General features: G+C 47.4%; 1 protein-coding gene across 1 annotated transcript in view; it reads left to right on the top strand.

Annotated features, from left to right (window-relative positions):
- The window catches only part of Fbln5 (fibulin 5), a 69,772-nt gene that overhangs the window by 11,066 nt on the left and 35,486 nt on the right, over positions 1-23,220 (top strand). The window contains exon 4 of the mRNA XM_042692575.1: positions 1-124. This exon is cut by the window's left edge and continues 155 nt beyond it. Within this exon, the coding sequence (XP_042548509.1) occupies positions 1-124 (124 nt within the window). The remainder of the gene's footprint in view (positions 125-23,220) is intronic.

The following is a 23,220-nucleotide window of genomic DNA, read 5'->3' on the forward strand; positions in this document are numbered from 1 at the left end:
GCAGCAGCGCCCCCAGTGTCCTCTGCAGCGGCCTCCGCTGGGGCCGCGTCCAACTACCCTACGATTTCAAGGCCCCTTGTCTGCCGCTTTGGATACCAGATGGATGAAGGCAACCAGTGTGTGGGTGAGTACCCAGCGCCCCTCCTCCCTCTGCAGTGTGTGCTGGGGCTCTGGCCTGTCTCCCCAACATGTGAATTCGCTGTCATGCAACCAGTGTCCCCGAGAAACAACACCTGCTTTCCACCATTATCGTACCCCTCCAGCCCTATTTCTGGGTTAACCACTTCCTCTCAGGACTTGAGCTTACTGCTTCCTTCAGAGTTCCCAGATAGCTCATTTGTCTCTTCTTTTCTTCCTGTTGACTTCCTGTCTATCTCTACTATCTATTTACCATGGATATATATATATATTTTTTTTTAAAATCAAGCTCTTTGCTGGGCACTGGTGGCTCACACCTGGAATCCAAGCTACTCAGGAGGCTGAGATCTGAAGATCATGGTTCAAAGCCACCCTGGTCAGGAAAGTCTGTGAGACTCCAATTAACCACCAGAAAACTGGAAGTGGCACTGTAGCTCAAGTGGTAGAGTGCTTGCCTTGAGCGGAAGAGCTGAGGGACAGCGCCCAGGCCCAGAGTGCAAGCCCCACAACTGCCCCCCCCCAAAAAAAATCAAGCTCCTGTGTTCTTAAATAATAAATTTATCAGATCAGACTTAGTGATCTTTCCAGATCTCAAAAAGGTCTGGGAAGGTGCTGGGCCCTGCCTCCAGTGTGTCGTCTGGAAAATGTATTCCTACAATGGAAGCCTAGAGGTCCAGCACCTGTTCTGGAAGGAAAGTAGGCTCCTGCAGCTGGAACTGATGCTCTTATGGCTAAAAGGACTCCTGCTGATGGGATCCGTGGAGGGAAAAATAGACACTATGTGCTCCAAGCCCCAAATTGGCAAGGGTGTAAGCAGTGTCCTCCAGAGCCTTGGGTTGTATTGTCCAGGGCGGTCGTGGAGCCATGGTCCCTTTGGCTGAAGCTGGATCAAATCCTTGAAACCAGCTCCAGACAGAGGGAGCTGCTCCAGAGTGAAGGCAGCGCATAGCTTTGATCACAAGCCCTGTGTGCCAAAGCCCTTTGAGCCTGGATCCCCATTTGAGGACATTTCCAAATGACACGCAGATCCTCTTATCCTTCAATGGTCTGGGAGTCCAAAGCAGGCACAAGAAATAGAAAATTTCAAAGAAGGGGATGAAATGAATACAAATTGAAGATCATCAGAGTATGGGGAGAACATTAGGCTGCCTAGTGGGGTGTTGTTGATTTGGGGGTTCTGGGGTGTTGGGGCTGTGGGCAGTGTCATCTGTAACGTCTCTTGTACTTCACGGGAATCAGGTTTTTCTATGTGAGTAATCTGCAAAGAGGTATCCTTCAGAGTCACAAGGGAAAACTAGATATGCCAGAGTTTAACCTTTTGCTGCACTGCAACTACTCTTCTGCACTGGCTCCAGGGGACATGGTGCGTGCGTGCGTGCGTGCGTGCATGCGTGCGTGCGTGCGTGTTGAGGGGGGGATAGTCCAGTCAGCAAAGGGAAAGCTGTATGTGCAGGACATAGTCAAGCTGTGGGGAAGAAGGCAGTACCCCGATTTCCTTATAACAGCGGCAGCACCACAGTCACTGGAAGGAACTTGGAAAGCAATCTTTAATGTCAGCCTCTTCATTTAATGGAAGGTAATGAGCACTTCAACACATTAGGCAATTATCCAGGTAGGATTTGAGCCTAGCTGGCTCGACTACCAGACTGTAGTTCCTGACCAGATGACATGATCCCCAAAGAAATAACCAACCGCCCAAGAAGCACAGAAAGGAGAACAAGGAGGGGATGCATCTGGCTCAGACAGGCCCCGTGACCAGCCTCTGTGCGCACATGTGCCAGTAAGAAAGGGGGTACAGTGACAATTTGGGGGTGTTTCAACTTTGGGGGGTGAGGGTTCTCAGGTGGTCATGATGTGGGCACCTCTGGCTGATGTCTTGAGATATCCCATCAGCCCCTTTTGCAGAATATGGAAGAATTGCCTGGAGGCTCCGCGGGGTGTCCCCCACCTTCCCCGCCTCCTCCCAGGGTTTCAAAGCCCTTGACAATGAGAACATGGCTGGGAAAGCATTCATTCCTGGTCCCTGTGATGTCATACTATTTGTGGTTCTGAACCTGTCACCCTGAGATGCCGAGCTGTTCATAATAGCCCTTTTGTAAGCGGAGTACAATCTGGGAACCCTGGAGAGACCTGGCTGCACGCCCATCCATTTCCAAAAAGTCTAGTATTATGCATTCATAAGTCCCGAGTTCTTTCTGACTTCCCTCCACTCCACCCCGCGGTTTCCTGACTTACAGATGCCTCACTGAGGCATTGTGAGAGGTCGGGTGAAGGGGTCCAGCGAAAGAAGAGATGGGGGAAAGCACTTGCCCCTGAGCTCGGATGACAGGCATGCACCACTGCATTCTTTTGTTGGGTTGGGACTCACTTTCAAGGAAGATGTTTCCTCTCTGGTGTCCAAATTAGCTTACATCCTGTGCTGAGCAGAACCCTGGGTCTCCAGTACCTCTGACCTTCCTTTTAGTTTCTCAGCTTTGGGTCTCCCTAAACTCTGCCCTCTCTGGACCAAAGTTTGAGTCTACAAACCTTTAGGTAGGAAGCTGGATCACTCAGGACACTTGGCCCAGGGGGATTAGTGATCCAGGAACTACAGCCATGAGCCAATAGTGTTTTGTGGCATTGAGACACTGGCAGCTTGAGGGCTGGGAATGTGATTTAGTGGTAGAGCGCTTGCCTAGCATGCATGAAGCCCTGGGTTAGATCCCTCACTACCACAAAAACAGAAAAAGCCAAAGTGGCGCTGTGGCTCAAGTGGTAGAGCACTCGCATTGAGCACAGAGAGGCTCAAAGATAGTGCCCAGTTCAAGCCTTGGCACAAAAGAAGAAAGAAAGAAACTGCCGGGTTGGCTTGAGGGTAGAGCTGGATGGAATGTGGGCCCACACAGGCATGGTGAACGGGCAGGGAGGAAAGTGCTGCTGGAGGGGAGAGTCACCAGCCCAGACCCTGACCAAACCAGAATCAAACACACACCGCGAGTTCCAAACCAGTCCCATAGCCAGCCAGCCCAGAGCAGCGGGCTGAGGGCTGATGAGGTTGAGCGGAAGGGGAGTAGGAGAGTAGCTGCATGATTGCAGGAGCTCAGGTCTGGACATCTTCAGAAACCTTCCTGTCATGCATGCCGCCTCTGAATGCAGCTCCTGAATGCAGCGGATGTTGGTCTCTCCCTGAGTCTCCCCTCAGGGGCTAATCACGTCATCCCTCTGGGTGGACATTCCAAGTCCCACTTTGCTAATTGACTTGGCTCAGTGTAAGTTCAGGGACTCCACCAGAAACTTAAGTCCTGGGAGGTGTTTTGGAGCTGAGAAAGCTGTTTTACTAGAGCCGTGCTACTCCAGTAAGAATTTGTCTGGACATTTCTGAGTGCTGTGTGTGTGTGTGTGTGTGTGTGTGTGTGTGTGTGTGTGTATACTAGGGCTTGAACTCAGAGCCTCTTGTGCTTGCTTAGTTTGTTTTTTTTTTTTCATTTAAGTCAGCGCTTTACCACTTGAACTACGCCTCCAGTTCTAGACATTTTTGTTGGTCATAGAGCTTGAACTCTGGGCCTGGGCACTGTCCCTCAGCTCTTCAGCTCAAGGCAAGCACTCTACCACTTGAGCCACAGAGCTACTTCTGGTTGTCTGGTGGTTTCTTGGAGATCAGAGTCTTATGGACTTTTCCTGCCTGGGCTGGCTTTGAACTGCGATCCTCAAACTTCTGAGTAGCTAAGATTACAGGCATGAGCCACTGGTGCCCGGCTCAGTTCTAGACTTTTTTTGCTGGTTAATTGGAGAGAAAAGTCTCCAGGATTTGTTTGCTTGGAGTGGCTTTGGATCCACAAAACTCAGACTTCTGACCAGCTAGGATTGCAGGTGTGGCCCATCAGTGCCCAGCTCAATGTTGAAATGAGAAGCAGTATCTTTAATCTCTCACCTGCTGGGATTTTTGTCATTGATGAGGATGCCCAGGCAGGCAGAGAACAAAACATATGGATCCTTTCAGAAGATGGGTGAAGTTGGTTTGAGGTCTTCTCTTGAGTTATTTTTCATAAAAGTCAGCCAAGATTTAGTCAACTGGTGTTCACAGAGCACCTCCTGGGTGCCAGGCTTTGGCCTAGGCACAGAAGGGCACAGCCACAGGGCTGTGTCCAGGGCTTGTGGTCAAGGAAAGGAGATGAGCCCACACAGCAGCTGAAATGCCAGGCAGCTTCTAAGTTTCTAAGATAGTAGAAGAAAAAGGCAAAAATCGGAAGGCCCTGGGAGTAGAAAGGCCCAGAACTTAGAAGTCAGACAGGTCTTGATTCTCATCTTGGTTTGCTTACTTCCTTCCCAGGTCTCTGTTTCTTCATCTGTAACTTAGGGATAACAATGCCTACTCCATAAATAGCATGAAAATACCTTGCTCAGGTCTGAGGTCTGTTCCTGTGAAAGATTCTTGGAGGAGGTCTTGAGATCTGAGAATCCTAAGAAAGTCTGAAAATGTCCTGAAGACTTGATTCTTTCAGTATCTTCAGAGATGATGGTCCCTGGTCTCAGACATGTCCACTTTTCAGAGACCTCACTCAGAATCTGCTTCAAGATGCCAGCAGAGCTTGGTTTATTTAGGTTGTGAAATAGAGCCTCGGGAAGTTAGCCCAGAGTTGGCATTTATTCCAAGTGGATAGGACAAGGCCAGGAGCACCGAGAAACCTCAGCCTCGGTGTGGCCAGCCTGCGGTTAGCCCAAACAAGGAAGGAATGGCGGAATTCAAGCATTCACGGTTTTCTTTCTGACTTTTTCGCATTTTTAATCCAGACCTCCAGTTTGGGCTGTAACTTGAAACCCAGGCCTCAGCCTGACACCACAGGAAAATGTGTGAAGAGGGCTCCTTGGTGCTGAGAACTCTGGAGCTAAGCAGGCCTGCCGAGGGAAGGGCACCCAGGACAGAGGCTGGGGTCTGCACTGGGCTTTGCTCAGAGGACCTTGAACTGGCCACCAGCATGCTTGTCCATGGGCCTCCCCCCCTCCCCCCTTGCTCCAGGTTTCAGCCTTACCCTGTCATGGGCTGCGATGGTAGACAAGCAGTCGATGCTCCCTGAACCTCAGTTTTTGCCATCTATAGCTAGGGATTACAGTGCCAACCTCCATGTGATATTTTGAGAACGAACTAGGGGTGATACATGTCCATTGTCCCATTTGGAGGCTGGCTAGTGGCAAGGGCTTCCTAAGTTAGTTTTTGTAACTATTGCCTTCCTGATTTCAGGGCTCATCGTACCATTTTGTCCTCTCTGACTCCCAAGGACACATCTCCTATGGGCTAAGCCTGCTGCTCTCGGCTCAGCTGCTCGCCACACTTGAGCTGCAGGAGTTGGGGTTGCTTGTGATTCCATGGAGGCCTCAGCATGAGAGGCCCCCCAGGAAGCCCCCCCCCCCCCCCGGGAAAGGCAGAGCCCCGCAGCAGGAGTGTGGGGTGGACCCTGACGTTCTTTCTCCTAAGCTCCCAGGTGGTATGATGTTGCTACAGTTGGGATCACACCTGAAGTGGCAAAGCCCTTGTCCACCCACTGATGCTTGTACAGGGTTGTGTTTAAGGAAAGAGAGAAGCTTTTTTTAAAAAAAGCATATATATATATATATATATATATTCTCATATTGCTTGGATCTGTTAGAAGGATGGTTATTTATTTATTTAATGCCAGTACTGGGGCTGGAACTCAGGGCCTTGCACTATTGCTTGGGTTTGTCACTCAAGGCTAGAACTCTACCCCTTGAGCCATACCTTTACTGATAGCTTTTTGCTGGTCAGTTTGGAGATAAGACTCTTAGGGGATATGTCTGCCTGGGCTGGCTTTGACCTAGGATCTTCAGATTCAGCCTCTTGAGTAGCTAGGATTACAGGCGTAAGCCTCCAGTGCCTGGCTTAGAATTGATCATTTTGCTTAAAATTAAAACCTGAAAAAGAATTATATCTAAAGCCTAAATTAAGGCAGCATGCTGCAATCGTCAAAACAAAACTTCTCTAAGAAGTGGGCTTCGACCTCAGATTTATTAGTTGTGTAGCATTAAGAAATCACGTGGCCTCTTTAGCCTATGTAGTACTATTTGTAAAAAATGAAAGGATGGATGGTATCTTTTCTGTAATATTAAAATCAAGGGATTTAATCTGTAGGTTAGAATTGGGGGATTTATTCTCATGGGTTTCTCCCCCACACTAAGTTCTACCTGAAGCTGAGCCCGGCTGTCTCTTACGGTACAGTATACCTGTGCTATGACTGAGCAGACCTGTGCTGGCATTAACAAGATATCCAGCTGGGGGAAGGCATCACACCACCGCTGCCATAGCTGTTTTGTGCCAAGCAAAAAGAAAAAAGCCGGAAGTGGTGCTGTGGCTCAAGTGGTAGAGCGCTAGTCCTGAGCTGAAGAGATCAGGGACAGCGCCCAGGCCCAGAGTTCAGGCCCCACAACCGGACCCCCCCCAAAAAAAATCTTTTAAAATTGTTCTTATAAAGGTGATGGTCAGAGGGGCTACAGTTATGTAAGTCAGGTAATGAGCACATTTCTTTTTGGACCATGCCACCCCTTCCCTCACTTTGTCCAGTTTTTCCCTCTTCCCCCAACAATGTGTATAGTTCATTTTCAATGTAGTATCCAGTGAGCACCACTGCTGCATTGGTTTATCCTCTGTCCCTCCATTTCTGTCCTCCCTTTACACTCCCAGAGACAGTATACATAACACGATTTCACACACACACAAATATGTCTTTTACAGTGCTTTGATGACTGCCTCACAGTCCAGTAGGTTTCCTTTGTAACTCTGTGGATTCTATTTCATGCAGTTGAAGGTGTCCCATCCATGTACTTTGTTTGTCTGCAAGACAGGTTTATGGCACACATACAAAATTTCTTGGACCAAATAATTTCTCAACTCCTCTCCAACTCCAGAATGTTCTACTATTCTAAATCTTCTCTGTCTTCAGGGAACCTCATTTTGTATCCAGACAGTCTGGATTTTCTGTTAACTCTTTCTCACCTGGATTGTGTTTCAATCAAACCTCATAGTAGATGATGTCTTCTGCCAACACTGTGCCTATTATCTGTCCTAAGACAGTGCTTTTCCCTAGCTGCAGCTGGCTTTGGTAACTGGCTGGTCTGGGGTGAGACTCTGCGCTCTGCCCAGGCTCACGTGCCGGGTGGAGTTCCACAGTCTGAACGTGACCAGCCCTTGGTACATTTGCACAGGTTATTTCCCCAGTGCCTAACATGGCAATTTTCTCAATGGCCTACAAGTTTTTCTTGGCTCTCATTTTATGTTCCTTGGTCTGGTCATGTTTCCTTCAATTTTAGTCCCTTGTGGATTTAGCCATTTCTGTGGGAGAAACAAATGGTTTCTTCTTGCACTAGCAAGAAGAGGGATGAGGGCTGGGAAGGTGGCTCAGTGGTAGAGCGCTTGCCTTGCATGCCTAAGGCCCTGGGTTTGATTCCCCAGCACCACATAAGCAAAAAGAAAAAAGCCGGAAGTGGCGCTGTGGCTCAAGTGGTAGAGCGCTAGCCTTGAGCTGAAGAGCTGAGGGACAGCACCCAGGCCCAGAGTTCAGGCCCCACGACCAGACCCCCCCCCCCCAAAAAAGAAGAAGGATGAAGTTGGGTGCCTGGTGGCTCAAGCCTAGAATCCTAGCGACTCAGGAGGATGAGAGCCAAGGATCATGGTTCAAAGCCAACCCAGGTAGAAAAGTCTGTCTTATCTCTAACCAGCAAATGCTAGAAGTGGAACTATAGCTCAAGTGATAGAGCACCAGCCTTGATTGAAAATGCCAAGTGAGAGCACAAGGCCTGGAGTTCAAGCCCCAGTTACCCCCTCCCCGCCCCCCCCCCCCCCACACACAAGAAAGAGAACACAAAGAGTGTGGGCTAAACAGCAAGACCATTTTGCTCCATTTCTGGTGTTCTAACAGGTAGATGTGTCACCAAGTTTCCAAAGAGCACTTTACCTGCTGGAGGACAGGAAGTCCAAGTTACCGCCAAAGCCAGAGATGAGATTTCCCAGGTGCTTTTGAAATTAGCGATAGATGCATATTATGAAGAGAAGCAATGGGCCTTTTTTTTTTTTTTTTTGAGAGACAACTAGGCCTGTTACTTAGGCTGGTCTTGAAGCAATCTTCCACATAGCTGGGAGTGCAGACATATTCCCCATACTGGCCTTAGAGCAGTGGCACCAAATGTGCTGAAGTAGAGCTGGGTGACCATACCATCAATTTGGTTGCCAAGTTTTAAATCCCACAGTTGCCAACTGTCTGGTTTCGGGCTTTGAAACTGTGGAGTGTCCTATCTTCAAGATGAGGTAGCAGTCCTCATCTTGGGAGTTCAGCAAAGGATATGCTGTGTGTCTGAAAGCCTGTGCTGACCCCTAAACGGTCATGCCATTTCTCCCCAAACCTATTGTAAGAGCCACCGCCCTGCTTTGTGTCTTAGCAGTTCCTGCCCGGCCTCAGGGCCGGCCGTGTGGCAGGAGCCTGCTGGCTGCTCAGTCCAGCTTGGAGAGGGAAAGCTGATGGAGAAGGAGGAAGACAGGGATCTCCATTCGGGTTCAGTCACACCCAGATACAGTCGTGTGTTGCTTAAGGTGGGATTAGCTCTGAGAAGTGTGTCATCGGGTCATTCTGTCATGTGTGAACATCATTGTGTGTGCCCTCCATAAACTAGATAACGACAGAACCCCAGGGTCATAGAATCTCATTGTGGGTCATTGGCCGAGACAGCCATGAAGCAGAACGTGTCGCACAGCCTCTGCATCTGTTTTTCCTCGGACCCCACTGAGGAGAGAGGAGCCTCCTGGGGCTGTCTCAGCTTTGGGGGATCCTGAACAACCACTCAGGTACCTGTGATCTTTCAGGACACCAGGTGGGGACCACAGTGGCAGAGGGGGCCACTCTGCATGGTGCAGGCATCCTGGGTGTACATGTGTTGAATTGAATGTAGGGCAAACCCCAGGGGCTGATGGGAAAAGAAGCCAGCGTAGAGCCCTCGGGTGAGCTGATCCTGCAGAGAGCCTCCCTCATGGGCTTTTCCACTGGCGATGGGGCTCTGCCCTTCATATCCTGAAGCCAGGACTTGGTTCTCAGGGGCCCACCTAGGTCCCTACACAGCTCCTCACAGAGCCTCCTTCAATCATGCTACGTCCATTAGCACCCCTGGAGCCTGCAGCCACCCACAGCTCCTATTTGCCTGGAGCACAGAGGAGCTGTGTTCGAGGAGATACAAGCAGACGCTCCCCTGGGGAAGGGTCTTGGGACCATCTCCTTGGGGGCTGGCAGAGAAAGGGCATTCCCAGGATTCCTTCCCTCCAGGGCGTCTCAGACAGCAGACAAGATGTCAGCGATTGACCTCCCATTTCCTCCAGCTTGTGGGAGCCGGGCCAGAGGGGAGATGGGGACAGCCAGAGCTCGGCCCTGCCGCAGGCAGCCAGGATCCACAGACTCCAGGGGATGGCTGGTGTGGTGGGGCCCGGAAAGCAGTAATCCTCCGGGGGGCTCTGTCCGTGCCGTCTGACTTTTCCTTCACACTGAAGCATTGCAGAAACGCAGCCAGATGATTTATGAGCTCCACATATTTCACAGGTCTTTCCACGTCCCCCAGGATTCGATGAGGTCAGATGGAGCAGACAGGGCTGCATCAGGATCAGTCTCAAATTGGCACCCCCTCCCCCCCCAGCCACATTCCCAGAGGAGGAGGAGGATAATCATTTGAAGGACATTCTATGAAATAGGGCAAAGCCATGCACGCAGGGAAGCCAACCCCTGCTCCATTCCTGTTGGGGACAAAGAGACATCGCATGTTTTTTAGCCTCTGAGCTGAGGAGGGGTGGCTGCATCTGTTGGGACATGGGGGCCAGCGCAAAGCATGATGGGAGAGGCCTGCCTGGGTGATGGAGTTGCTCAGAGAAAAGTTAGGAGTAACCGTGCATCTTGTACTTATCCCCCATCACTGATCGCATGGGTGTGTGTGTGTGTGTGTGTGTGTGTGGGTGTGTGTGTATGTGTGTGTGTGTGTGCTCACACTGGTTCTGGTGCTTGAACTGCTTGAACTCAGGGTCAGGGTGCTACTCCTAAGTTGTTTTTTGTTTGTTTGTTTGTTTGTTTTACTCATGGCTAGGGCTTACGCTGCAGCGCCACATCTGGCTTTCTGGTTAGTTAATTAACAATGAGAGTCTCATGAGTTTTCCTGCCTTGGGCTGGCTTCGAACCTCGATCCTCAGAAGGGTGAATCCGGCATTACCATCACTGCCCTGTGTATTCATAGTCTCTTGGCAGGAGTCAGGTGGATGGCTAGGAAGTGTGCAATCCAATATGTAAATATGTGTAGCCCCACAAAATGAGGTCGTACCAGGGCTATGGTTAGTGGCCTGGCAGGAGTGGTTGCCAGAGTTTTGCAGGAGGTCAGGTATTACACATCTGGACGACCATTTGATTCAACAGGTGTTCACCGAGCACTTCCTGTGTCAGCTTCTACCAGGCTCTAGGGATGAACAAGACAGGGTCCCTGCACATAGAAGCACCCTGCTGAGCGGATGTGAGAAGGGCCAGGAGGGGTGCATGCATGCAACTCATCAGTCTCTGCCACAAGCGTGAGAGAGGGCCACAGCAGGGCCGTGAGCAAAGGAGTGTGAGTTCTGCTCTGGGCATGGATTTGCCCTCCATTATGTCTTTTGGGGAATCCAGTGGGATTTTTTTGTATTGGAGACAGGGAGCAGCCTGACCAAAGGCACAGAGGGGAGGAAGTTCCTGGATCATTGAAGAAGGCTGGCCAAGGCTTGGCTGTGCCCCTGGTCATCTGCCCACCTAGGGTACCCAGCATGGCCGCAGCTTGGACACAAGTCAGAAGGTCAGACATAGAAGGAGTGACAGAGCCCAGAGTAACTGGACCTGACTGACAGTCCTTGAGTGCCATGACTGGCTTTTGAGTGGGGAAGTGGTATATTTCCAGCAGATTGTGCGTGTGCGTGTGCGTGTGTGTGTGTGTGTGTGTGTGTGTGTGTGTGTGTGTGTTCTGGTCCTGGAGTTTGAACTTAGGGCCTGAGCATTATCCCTGAGCTTCTTTTGCTCAAGGCTAGCGCTCTACCACTTGAGTCACAGCGCCACTTATGCTTTTTCTGAGTAGTTTATTGGAAATAAGAGTCTTATGGACTTTTCTGTCCAGGCTGACTTTGAACCATGATCCTCAGATCTCAGCCTCCTGAGTTGCTGGGATTACGGGTATGAGCCTGATGCCTGTTTCCAGCAGTTTTGAAGGAGATCTCTTGATCTAACGTGTCTCCCCTTACATACCAGAGCAGAGGACCTCTGTCTCTAAGGCTTCCTGCAGCCCTGTGGCTGCTGGCATGCAGGTGGAGGTGGCCTCTGGGCACAGTGGGTATGGAGTGGCATCTTCTCACTTGAGGTGCTGAGTTTGTATTTGGTCTCAGGTATAGGGACTGATGACAGGCCATCTCGTAATCATAGCACCTCGGTGTTCTAGGGTGCTGCTCAGTGCCCTCTTCTAGCTTCTGACAAAGACCATGAGATCCAGCAGTGGCCGGGGATGAGCTAGCACTGGCATGGGGTCGGATGGCTTCTCATGGTAGGAGATGGGATTCTGTAGCTGCCTCTTTAATTGACTCTTGCAATTGTAGTAATTCCTACTTGAACATAGACTCTGTTTTTTCCAAATAGCTTCTTGCCTACCATTCTAAAATAAATAAATACACACATATGTGTAATATAGAAATATATAATATATGAATAGATCTCCTTGTGAGGAGAAGGCAGCCTCAAAAGCGCCATTCGCTCTATTTTTTTTAATTTTGGTTGTTGATGCCCATGGAGATATTTATTTGCATGTGCTAAACTATGACAAGGAAAAGGTGACCTTCTACTTTTACAATGTTTAGAAGGTTCTGTGACCATGTCAACATCCCAGACTCTGTCTGTGGATCGGGCTGACTGGCGTTTGGGCGTGCTGACTTTAAGACCTCTTCCCCTCATAAGACGCCCCAGTTGTTTTCAGGCCATAGTGGCCTCCTTTCTCATCCTCAAGCATACTGGGTGTTTCTCTACCTCAGGACCTTTGCACTTGCTGGTCCTTCTATCTGTGACTCACTCTGGCTTCATTACTTTGGCTTGCTCTCTCTCTGTAACCATGTTACCTTCTTAAAGAGCCCCACTCTGAAAACTCCATCTTCAGCCATGCTGCAGTTATGTTCTGGTTTTTCTGTCACAGTTAGGGACATGTATGATGTCATCTGGGGCAAAGGTCTCCCACACAGAGGGCACGTCCTCCCCCTCCCCCCCTGCTGCTGAGGCTCTGGGGTGAGACCTGGGCTTTCCCGTGACACAGGTGCTTCTGGAGACCACACTTTGAGCTGGCAAATAGCTACCCTGTGTGAGGTTGTTCATCATCTGCCCATCTCTTAGCTATAAACTTCAGGGAGGGGAGAAATGTGACCTGGTCCCCACCTTGTCTCCTGCTGGGGCCCTCATGCTGGTGTCCCTGGTGCCTGCGCAGGCTTTAGGAAGTGACTGGCACTGAACACGCAGGTGCAACACCTTGCTTCATCCGGTCACTCAAATCCCTGCACTCTCAGGCCCCCAATAAAATAGTGCGGTGCGGAGCAGTGCAGTGCAGGCCTTCCCACCAGACTTCTTCCCTCCCCTCTTCCCTGCCTCCCGCAACACCTCTACCTCGCTCCTCTCCCTCCCCTCCCTTTGCTCCCTCTCTCCCTTTCTATTTCCCTTCCTTCCTTTTCTCCCTCCCTCTCTCCCCCTTTACTTCCCTTCCTTTCCCTCCCTCCCTCCCTTCCTTCCTCCTTCCCTCTCATCCTCCTTCCCTCTCATCCTCCTTTCCCTTTCCTTCCCTTCTCTTCCTTTCCCTTCTCTTTCCTTCCTTCCTTCCTTCCTTCCTTCCTTCCTCCCTTCCTCCCTTCCTCCCTTCTTTCCTTCTTTTATCCATTCCTTCGTCCTTCCCTCTCACCCTCCTTCTCTTCCTCCTTTCCTTTCCCTTTCCTTCCCTTCCCTTCCATTTCCTTTCCTTCCTCTCCTTCTGTCCATCCATCCTTCTATCCTTCATTCCTTTGTAGCCCACGATAGTGTTGGACTTGAGATCCTTTTATCTCAGCCTCCAGAGTGTTGAGATCATTGGTGTTTGCCCGTATTAGTTATTCTAAATTATCTAGAGAAGATCTGTATATTTCATCTCTTGATAACTTAGAATAACTAATAGAATAACTAATACAATGTACATGCTGTGTACATAGTATACTGCCTTGTTCAGGGAATAAATAATGACAAGGAAATGTTTGGTACAGTTGCAATCCCCCACCAGTTCTACCCAGAATGCATTTGATCTTTGGTTCGTTGACTCTGCTGCTGTAAACCCTGCTTATGTGAACTGCCTGCTGGAATGATGTTCATGAAATCCCAGGTGATGAATTCCATTCTGTGGCTTCAGGGAGTGTTTTCAGAATTCCAGCTGCATCTGAGGACAGGTGTGGCTGGTGTCTGCCTCATCTTAGAGCCATGCTGCCACCTTGAACTGTACCCTGTCACCGGCTGTGGAGGGGCAGGTGCATCCTTGTCTCCTTGGGAGACCAGGCAGGTAGTTCTGGGACAGTAGACTGGGGCTGAGTGGGTAGGCTCTGGGGGCTGGGACTGTTGGTTGAGGTTTTCTTCTGTGATGAACAGGTGGGCACCCGGGGAAGAAGCTATCCTCTTGAGCTTGTTGGGCCTATGTTCTAAGAGTCAAACTATACAGCTCAGCCCAGGCACCCAAGTAGAAACCTTTGGGACATTTTCTGGATAAACCAGTTAGAAACGGGTGACTGGCTTGCGCGGAACACTTCTGTGTTCGCTGGTACTTTAGGATCCTCTGTGTCTGAGACCTTCTAGTCTTTGGTTTCAAGAGAATCAAGTTGAAATTTTTTTCCAGACTATAGCTAAGTTTTAACAGTAAGATTTTTTTTTTTTTTTTTTTTTTATTGTAAAGCTACTATACAGAGGGTCACAGTTACATGAGTGAGGTTATGAGTATACTTCCTCTTGAACATTGTTACCCCCCTCCATTGTTTTCCCCCTACCATCCCCTCCCTCCCTCCCTTCCCCGAGGTTCTTTTTTTTTTTTTTTGATTGTGATTAAATGATTACATAATTTCAAAGTCACAAGTTCATTCTAACTTCCCTGGAGCAAATTGTCTACCACAGTCTGTAATATATAACAGTGTTCACATGTTATATACCATATTTGTGATCAGCAGCATGAGGATATTTAGTAGTGGTTCAACCAGATGAGCGGGAGTTCTTTGTTTCTTAAGTCCTGTTAGTTTTGTCGTATCACTAACCTTTTGGATTTAGCATCCACTTATGAGGGAGACCATGTACCGTTTGTCTCTTCGTTCTTGGCTTACCTCGCTCAACATGATTCCTTCTAGCTCCATCCATTTCCCTGCAAATGCCATTATTTTGTCATTTCTAATGGCTGCATAATATTCCATTGTGTATAGATACCACAATTTTTGGATCCATTCATCTGTGGTGGGGCACCTAGGTTGTTTCCATATCCTAGCTATTGCGAACAGTGCTGCAATAAACATGGAGGTGCACGTGTCCTTGTATATTGGTTCCTGTTGTTCAGGGTAGATGCCTAGAAGTGGTATGACTGGGTCGTAAGGGAGGTCAATCTTTAGCTTTCTAAGGACCCTCCAGACTGCTTTCCAAAGTGGTTGTATAAGTGTACATTCCCACCAGCAGTGTAATAGGGTTCCTCTTTCTCCACATCCCCTCCAGCATTTGTCGTTGGCTGATTTGTGGATGTGGGACATTCTGACTGGGGTAAGGTGGTATCTCAGGGTTGTCTTTATTTGCATTTCCTTCACCACCAGGGATGATGAACATTTCCTCATGTGTTTCTTTGCCATTTTTATTTCTTCATTTGAGAAGTCCCTCTTTAGTTCCCTTGCCCATTTAGTAATTGGTTTGTTAGGTTTGGGAGGGATTAGTTTCTTGAGTTCCCTGTATATACAGGATGTTAACCCCTTGTCTGATATATTGCTGGTAAATATTTTTTCCCAATTAGTTGGTTGTCTTTCTAGCTTAGTTGCGATAGATTTAGCTGTGCAGAAGCTTTTTATTTTAAGGTAGTCCCATTTGTCGAGTCTCTCTCCAACTTGTTGTGACCCTGGGACTCTGTTCAGGAAGTTCCTTCCTGTGCCTATTAGTTCAAGTGTCTCTCCTACTCTGTCCTGCAGTAGTTTCAGAGATTCAGGTTTAATGTTAAGGTCTTTAATCCATTTTGAGTTGATGTTGGTGCATGGTGATAGGCTGGGGTCCACTTTTAGTTTTCTGCATGTGGCTGCCCAGTTTTCCCAGCACCAGCGGTTGAAGAGGCTGTGTTTCTTCCATTGTATGTCTTTGGCTCCTTTGTCGAATATCAGCTGGCTGTAGGCCTGTGGATTTATATCTGGATCTTCTATTCTGTTCCATTGGTCTTCGGGTCTGTTTTTGTGCCAGTACCATGCTGTCTTTGTGATTATAGCTCTGTAGTAGAGTTTGAAGTTCGGCATGGATAGCCCTCCCATATTGTCTTTATCCCCTAGAATTGTTTTGGCTATTCTAGGTCTTTTGTTGTTCCATATAAATTTTTGGACTGTTTTCTGTATTTCAGTGATGTACGTCATTGGGATTTTAATAGGAATTGCATTGAATTTGTATATTAATTTTGGAAGTATCACCATCTTTACTATATTAAGTCGGCCTATCCAGGAGCATGGGAGGTCTTTCCATTTCCTAGTAACAGTAAGATTTTAAAAAAAGAAAATCTTCTATCACCAAAGGGCGCTGGAGAGGAGATCTAAGGTAACTACAGATCTCTCAAAGCTGAAAGCATGGCATGGAAAATGCTAAGGATTAACTTGGGCTGGGGGGGTCGCCCAACCTCATTCTCCTGTTGGGGAGCAAGACTCCTCCCCAAAATGACAGAAAATGGAGTGGGGGGAGGGGGTCCTTGGGGAAAGGTGTTGCTAACTCCTGACTGCCAGCTACTAACCTGGGAGCAAGTACCTCTGCCTGCTGGAGTGAAAGGTCTTGACAGAGAAGGGGGACATTCATAGTGGAACTGAGCCATCTGGTCACCAGCAATGTGATGTGTTGATGCACACAGCGGGCCATTTGCAGAGCAGAGAGAACACGCAGCGTCGGGATTCTTCAGCCTGTACACCAGTGTTGTATAATTGAAAAAAAAACTGAGTGTGAAGCCGAATGGCCTTGGGCAAGTCACTTCTCAAACATGAGCCCTGAGATGACTTTCCTTACTCATTCCGAGTGAGATCCCGGGAAACTCGGATTCCACTGACCCACATAGCTTTTCCGTTCTAAGCATGTGAAAGGGTCAGGATTAGATGGGCCGGAGCATAAAGCAATGATCCCTTTCAAGTGGGCACCTAGCGTTGGTTTCCGTTTCTTTGCCCAGAGTCTGGTTTGCAAAGTTCTTCCTCATCATACCGCATGATGTGCCAAAATGATCTCTCTGCATAGGCCATGGGGCTGTGTTCTTTCCCTAGCCAAGCTCAGTAAATTATAATCAATTGAATACAGAGATTCATTGATTGCTAACATAAATCGCCTTCTAAAAATGCAAAAGGAGGGGGCTCGAGGTGCTGGTGCATTTGCAGCCAGACAAGTCTCAGACGAGTTAATAGGATAGAGAGTTATCAGACGACAGCTGACAGTGAGGGCTTGGCCTTGGCTCTGGTCACAGGGAGGTTTTCCAGGGTCACATTCCAGGGCCGCCTTCTGACCGTGAAGAAGAGGATATGGGGTTCCAAGATCAAGCCCGGAAAGCCACACACACACAATAATAGGGTCTCATCAGCAAGAACCCTGAGAGCAGACAAGGAGGGGGAAGATGGGAGTCAGTTTCCATCTGGAGGTCTGGGAAGCGGCCTCGGGGTGGGAAGCACTTGGCATCTTGCGCTAGTGTAGCTGTAGCAAAGTGCCAGAGTCTGCGTGGTATGAACAGCAGAAATGGTCTCACAGTTCTGGAGGCTAGATGTTTAATATCAAGGTGCTGAAAGGGTTGGGTCCTTCAGAGGGCTGTAAAGAGGTTTGGTCCCCTCCCTCCTCTCACCCAGTAGCTGCCCATCTCCCCAGGGCTTCACCTTTCTGCCTTCTGTGTGCAGATTTCCATGTCCACATGTGCATGTGGGCATGTGTGTGTGAGTGCATGTGTGCGTGCATGTGTGTGTGTGCGTGTGTGCTAGTCCTAGGGCTTGAACTCAGGACTGGGGTGCCCTCTCTTAACTTTTTTGCTAGTGCTTTACCATTTGAGTCACACTACCACTTTTAGCTTTTAACTGGAGATAACTGCCCAGGCTGGCTTTGTGAATAGTGATCCTCAGATCTCATCCTCCTGGGTAGCTAGAATTATAGGCATGAACCACAGGCACCTGCCCAAATTTCCTTTTTCTTAGAAAGGCATTGGATTAGGGACACCTTATTGGCTTCATGTTAGCATATTTACCTTTGCAGTTCCTGTCTCCAAATGCAGTCCTATTTTGAGGTATTGGGGAATCAAGATGTAATGGGGGGGCAGTCATAATTCACCCTGCAACCCAGAACTCTTTTTCCTCTACGAGGGACACTTCTGGGGGCAGAGATCCCTGAGAAGTCATTCTTCATCTGTGTGTGTATGCGTGCGTGTGTGCGCACATGCACGCTTGCCATGCCAGTATGGGATTTGAACTCACAGCCAGGGCATTGTCCCTTAGGTTTTTCACTTAAGGCTGGCATCTGTCACATGAGACACAGCTCCACTGCTGGTCTCTTGGTGGCCAATTAAAGATGAGAGACTCACATACTTTCCTGCGTGGGCTGCCTTCAAACCATGATCCTCATGTCTCAGCTTCTTGAGTAGCTGGGATTCCAGGCATGAGCCACTGATGCCCAGCTTATTCTCATATTTAATGATGCAGCCTGTAGATGAGTGTTTCTTCCTAGGAGGCCCCAATCCATTAGTCCACTAGAGCCTCTTCCCTCTTGGAGTTGCCAGAACACTGCTGGTACCTCTGTCTGGACATCCATTACACCTCCCTGTGACGTGGAAATGTGTCTGAGCACTCATCTCCACTGCAGCCTGTGTCTCGATTGTCTCCCATCCCTTCGCGTCCCTTACCTCCAGCCTTGCATGGATAGTGGGATCCATAATATTTGTTGGCTTGTGGATGGACTCATGGTCCAAGAACATTGAGTAATAAAGGCCAGATAAACAGGAAGACAGGCCTATTAGAAAACAGCAACGACAACTGGCCTTTGCTCAGATTCTTTGCACTCACTGACAAGACAAGCTGAGCTACTGGACTTATAAAGAAAACTCTTCCCATCCTTCATCCTTGCTTGACCACGGAAGGTCAACAGAAGAATCTGCAGACTGGGTGCTCAGCATTATTGAACCTCCAGAGTTCAAAGAGAATGAGTCTTGGGGCCAGTTTTGAAGGAACTCTTCAATCATCTCTTAAATAATGGCATTCTTTTGGCCTGGCTATGTGGAGACCTCTCCTTCCACCCCTCAATCCAGTGACCTTCTGTCTCCCCCTCTGTCCCCACGCCCCTTTCTTGGCTGGCTGTTGGGTCTGCTGCTTGAGCAAAAGCAGTAATCCAGAGCCACGCACCCCAGAGCCTGACTCTGCAGGAACAGCTGGACTTTGGCAGGCGGAAATGCGAATAACTTAAAAGCCCTCTGTTCCCACGATGGCGTTTTGACAGCAAAGGAAGGCTACCATCTTGCTAAAAGAAGGCTCACCTCTGGATATGCTGGTGGGCCAGGGTAACGGTGGGCCCTTGCGCTTCTGGAATGATTATTGGGGGCTTCAATCTTTGGGCCAATGATCGTTCACTCCAGTATGTCTTCAGCACTTTGGTGAGTCCTACCTGACAAATGTTAGGAAAGATCATTTCAGGCTGTTGTGTTCTTAGAGATTTCTAAGAACACAGCACATTTCTCCAACATAGTTCATTTTAAAAGGCGAAACACATTCACTAATTGCTGTTGATGCTTTGATTATCGATGAAACGAATGTCAGTATTAGAACTCTTGGTTCCATTAAGCACTAGAGACATTTAATTATAGTTGGTGTATTCATAGTTGGATTTTTTGGGGGTTGTAAGCAGCATAATCCTGGCTCAAAGTAGCTTAGGCAAGGTAACAAAAGAGCCCAACACAAACCAAACAGTGACATAAATTTATTTATTTATTTATTTGCCAGTCCTGAAGCTTGAACTCAGAGTTTGGGCACTGTCCCTGAGCCTCTTTGTACTCAAGGCTGGCACTTTATCACTTGAGCCACAGTGCCACTTCTAGCTTTTTCTGGGTTGTTTATTGGAGATAAGCGACTCATGGACTTTCCTGCCTGGGCTGGCTTTGAACCATGATCTTCATATCTCAGCTTCCTGAGTAGCTAGGATTCCAGGTGTGAGCCATTGGTGCCTAGATCATTAATATTATTATTGTTGTTGTTAATTATTCTTATATCTGAAAAGTTTAGGAATAGAACAAGCTTTGGATATGGTAGGATCCAAGGGCACAGCAATACCATTTAGCCTCAGTGTTTTCTTCTCTTCATCTCTTGTCTATAGGACATAGGCCTCTCCATTCTCAGAACAAGTTGTGTCAGAGACCATCCTGGAAGCTCTAGTCTAGTGCATTTCCAGCTTAGTGATCTAGAGAGACTGTTCTAATGTCTAGATCACCAGCAAGATGGTATCGTCAGACTGGGGTAGCCAAGGGGGTCACTTGCCAGCCCTGAGCTCATCACCATGCCCAACATCCTGTGGCCCTGTGATATGGCAAGGCTGGTGCCCCAAGGCTACCCCATGACCCAGCAGTAGGCCTAAGCCCAGCTGGAACATGAAGCTGAAAGGGCAGAAAGGTGGTTACTCAAAGAAAATTCAGGTACGATTGCCAGATAAGAGAAGCATGGAGACTGGAGGTATGAGCTGTACCTGGGATCCTAGCTTCTACAGAGAAACAAAAGAAACCAGGGGGCCAGAATTTGTGCTGAGCAGGGTCAGAAAATGAAGGATGTATTCACCAGCAGATCTAGTCATGCACACAAGCTTCCCTGACATTACAGGGTAATTACTAGTAAAGGAGGAAGAGACCTGGAGCCATTACCTTTACCACTCACTTGTCCTAAGGTAGACAGATGCCCATTCTGCTCCTCAGAGACAACTAACTCCACCTTTCACTACAATTCATCAAGGAGCTGGGTGCCACTGGCTCATGGTTAGAATCCTAGCTCCTTAGGAAGCTAAGATTAGGAAGACCAAGATTCCAGACCAGTTTGGGCAGAAAAAAAAATCTATGAGGTTTCCATCTCAATGGAAAGGAGTTAGGAGTGGTAGTGTGTACTTGTCAATCCAGCAAAAAAAAAAAAAAAAATAGGAGGATCATGAGACCCCATTTCTAAAATAACCGGTGTAAAAAAGGGCTCAAAGCATGGCGCATTGGTGGCATACCTGCCTAGCAAGTAAAAAGCCCAGAATTAAAACTCCAATATTGTCAAAGAAAGGAAGAAATGAAAGAAGGAAGGAGGGAAGCAAGAAGGAAAGAAGGAAAAGAAAACATATCATTCCTATGTGTCCTCTCAGTTTTTTTTTACTTTTATATTTTATTTTATTTTGTCCTCTCAGTTTGAATATACTGTGTCATTTAATGGTGAGGATATGTTCTGAGAACGTTAGAAATATATCATGGTATGAACATTATACAATGTACTTACACACATCTGGCTGGCACAGGCTGCTCTGTGCCAATGTGGCCTGTTGTTCCTAGGTTACAAACTTATACAGTGTGTTATTGTACCCTGTGCTGTAGCCATTCTAACACAAAGGTTATATCTGTGTAGCTAAATATTTCTAAACACAGAAAAGTACAATAAAACATAAGGCGATAGGAATCTTTACCTCCATTCTACTCTCTTGTGACGATTCTCATCTGAGGTCATACCCACTTACCTGTTACCTGATAGTATAATCTTGTATTCCTTCTCAGTTCTAAGAAATTTCTCATTTTTGTTATCAACACTTCTTCTGTTCCATGGTTTATGTAGCAGCAAGTTCTTAGCATTTATGGGGATCTCATTTCATCCTTTTTGTATTGAGTTGTGTTTTAATTGCATGGTGGTCTGAGTGATACAGATGCTGCAAAATCTGTTTGTAATATGGTTTTGGTATCAATAGTGCCTGACCTTGTGTCAAGAATATAGAAGTTGCTTAGTGACTATTCACTGGGATGGTGATGAAGATTGTCTGTTGACTGGCATTAAAGGAATTGTTTCACTGGCCTCAGTCTAACTGTCCTAGCCTGCCAACCAAATCATGTTCAGATAGCCTTGCAAATGACACCAGGGCTGCAATAGCCTGCATGTTTGTCCTTTGTGCGTCTTAGCTCCATCCTGCTCGCCTCTTTGCTCTTTGGTCGGGGAAGAAAACAAACACAGTGGGAGTGGGTGAGAGGCAAAATCCATCAGGGTTAAATACAAGAGGGTTTAGATGATGGCTTTCCTACTTTTTGTATGGAAAAGAAGCAATTTTTCTCTGATACAAATAATTCTATAAATATGCAGAAAGTGGCACTTTGTCCAGTGAATGAATCCCTTATTTCACTGAATTCCCTCCAAATCCAGGCCTGATACTTCCATTTTAAGAAAACATGCAATGAATGATAAGGTTACTTTAGTTCTTGGTAGGCACATTTAAAATCTATTAATTAACTATTTCTGTTTCATAATTTATAATAATAAGATTTGAATGTCTTTGACTTACCTAAAAAGATACAGGTAAATGAAAGCTTCAGGCTGAATTCTGCTTGTAAAGGGTATAGGAAGACAAAGAATGAAAAAAAGGCCAATCATTTTTTCAGTGGCCAATACATTTTGATTAAATGCATAGAGAAAGAAGTAAGCTGTCTTTTATTTGGTGTCAGTAACTGGGACTTAACTCAAAGCCTTGAGTTCTGAGTTTTTTTTGTTTTGTTTTGGTGCCAATCCTGGAACTTGTACTCAGGGCCTGGGCACTATCCTTGACCTTTTCTTACTCAAGGCCAGTACCTTGCCACTTGAGCCACTGCTCCACTTCCAGCTTTTTTGGTAATTAATTGGAGATAAGAATCTCACAACTTGGGCTGGGAAGGTGGCTCAGTGATAGAGCGCTTGCCTTGCATGCCTGAGGCCCTGTGTTTAATTCCTCAGAACCACATAAGCAAAAAGAAAAAAGCCGGAAGTGGCGCTGTGGCTCAAGTGGTAGAGCGCTAGCCTTGAGCTGAAGAGCTGAGGGACAGTGCCCAGGCCCAGAGTTCAGGCCCCACGACCGGACCCAAAAAAAAAAAAAAAAAAAAAAAAAAGAATCTCACAACTTTTCTCCTCCAGGTTGGCTTCTACCATCAGTCTTTAGATTTCAGCTTCCTGAGTAGCTAGGATTACAGGTGTGAGCCACTGTACCTGACAGCTTTTGTCTTTTTCTAAGTCCCTCCAAGAATATTTGCAGATGTCTTGAAAAAGATTCACAGGGAGGTACTCCAGCATTTTTATTTCAGAGCAAATAGCAAGAAATAGCACATTTTTTTCTTTTTTGGAGACAGGATTAGATGTGAAGCTTAGGCTGGCCTTGAACTTGTAGTTCAGTTTCAGCCTCCGTGACTGCTGGGATAGTGGCATGTGCTACTGCCCACAATATTTAAATATTTTTCTTGTTATTATAAAGATGATGTACAGAGTGGTTGCAGTAACATGAGTGAGGTAAAGAGTACAGTTCTTTTTGCACAATGTCATCCCTTCCCTTGCTCTCTCCCAGTTTTTCCCTCCCATCCCACCCACAAGTTGTAGAGTTCATATTCCACATAGTATGTAGTGAGTGCCACTGCTGCATTTGTCACCCTTTGTCCCTCCATTTCTGTGCCTCCCCCTTAGTCTCCCGAAGACAGATAAATCAACAAACAGCATACAAAGGAAAGAAAATAAAAAACAGCAAAAAAGAAAAGAAAAATCTTGATTTCTTTTCCTGGAGTTCCTTTCAGTAAATCTTATTTTGTATGATCATATGCACATAGGCA

The sequence above is a fragment of the Dipodomys spectabilis genome, unplaced genomic scaffold (genome assembly GCF_019054845.1).
Source record: "Dipodomys spectabilis isolate Male_0828 unplaced genomic scaffold, ASM1905484v1 ptg000157l, whole genome shotgun sequence".
In the NCBI taxonomy this organism is placed as follows: domain Eukaryota; kingdom Metazoa; phylum Chordata; class Mammalia; order Rodentia; family Heteromyidae; genus Dipodomys; species Dipodomys spectabilis.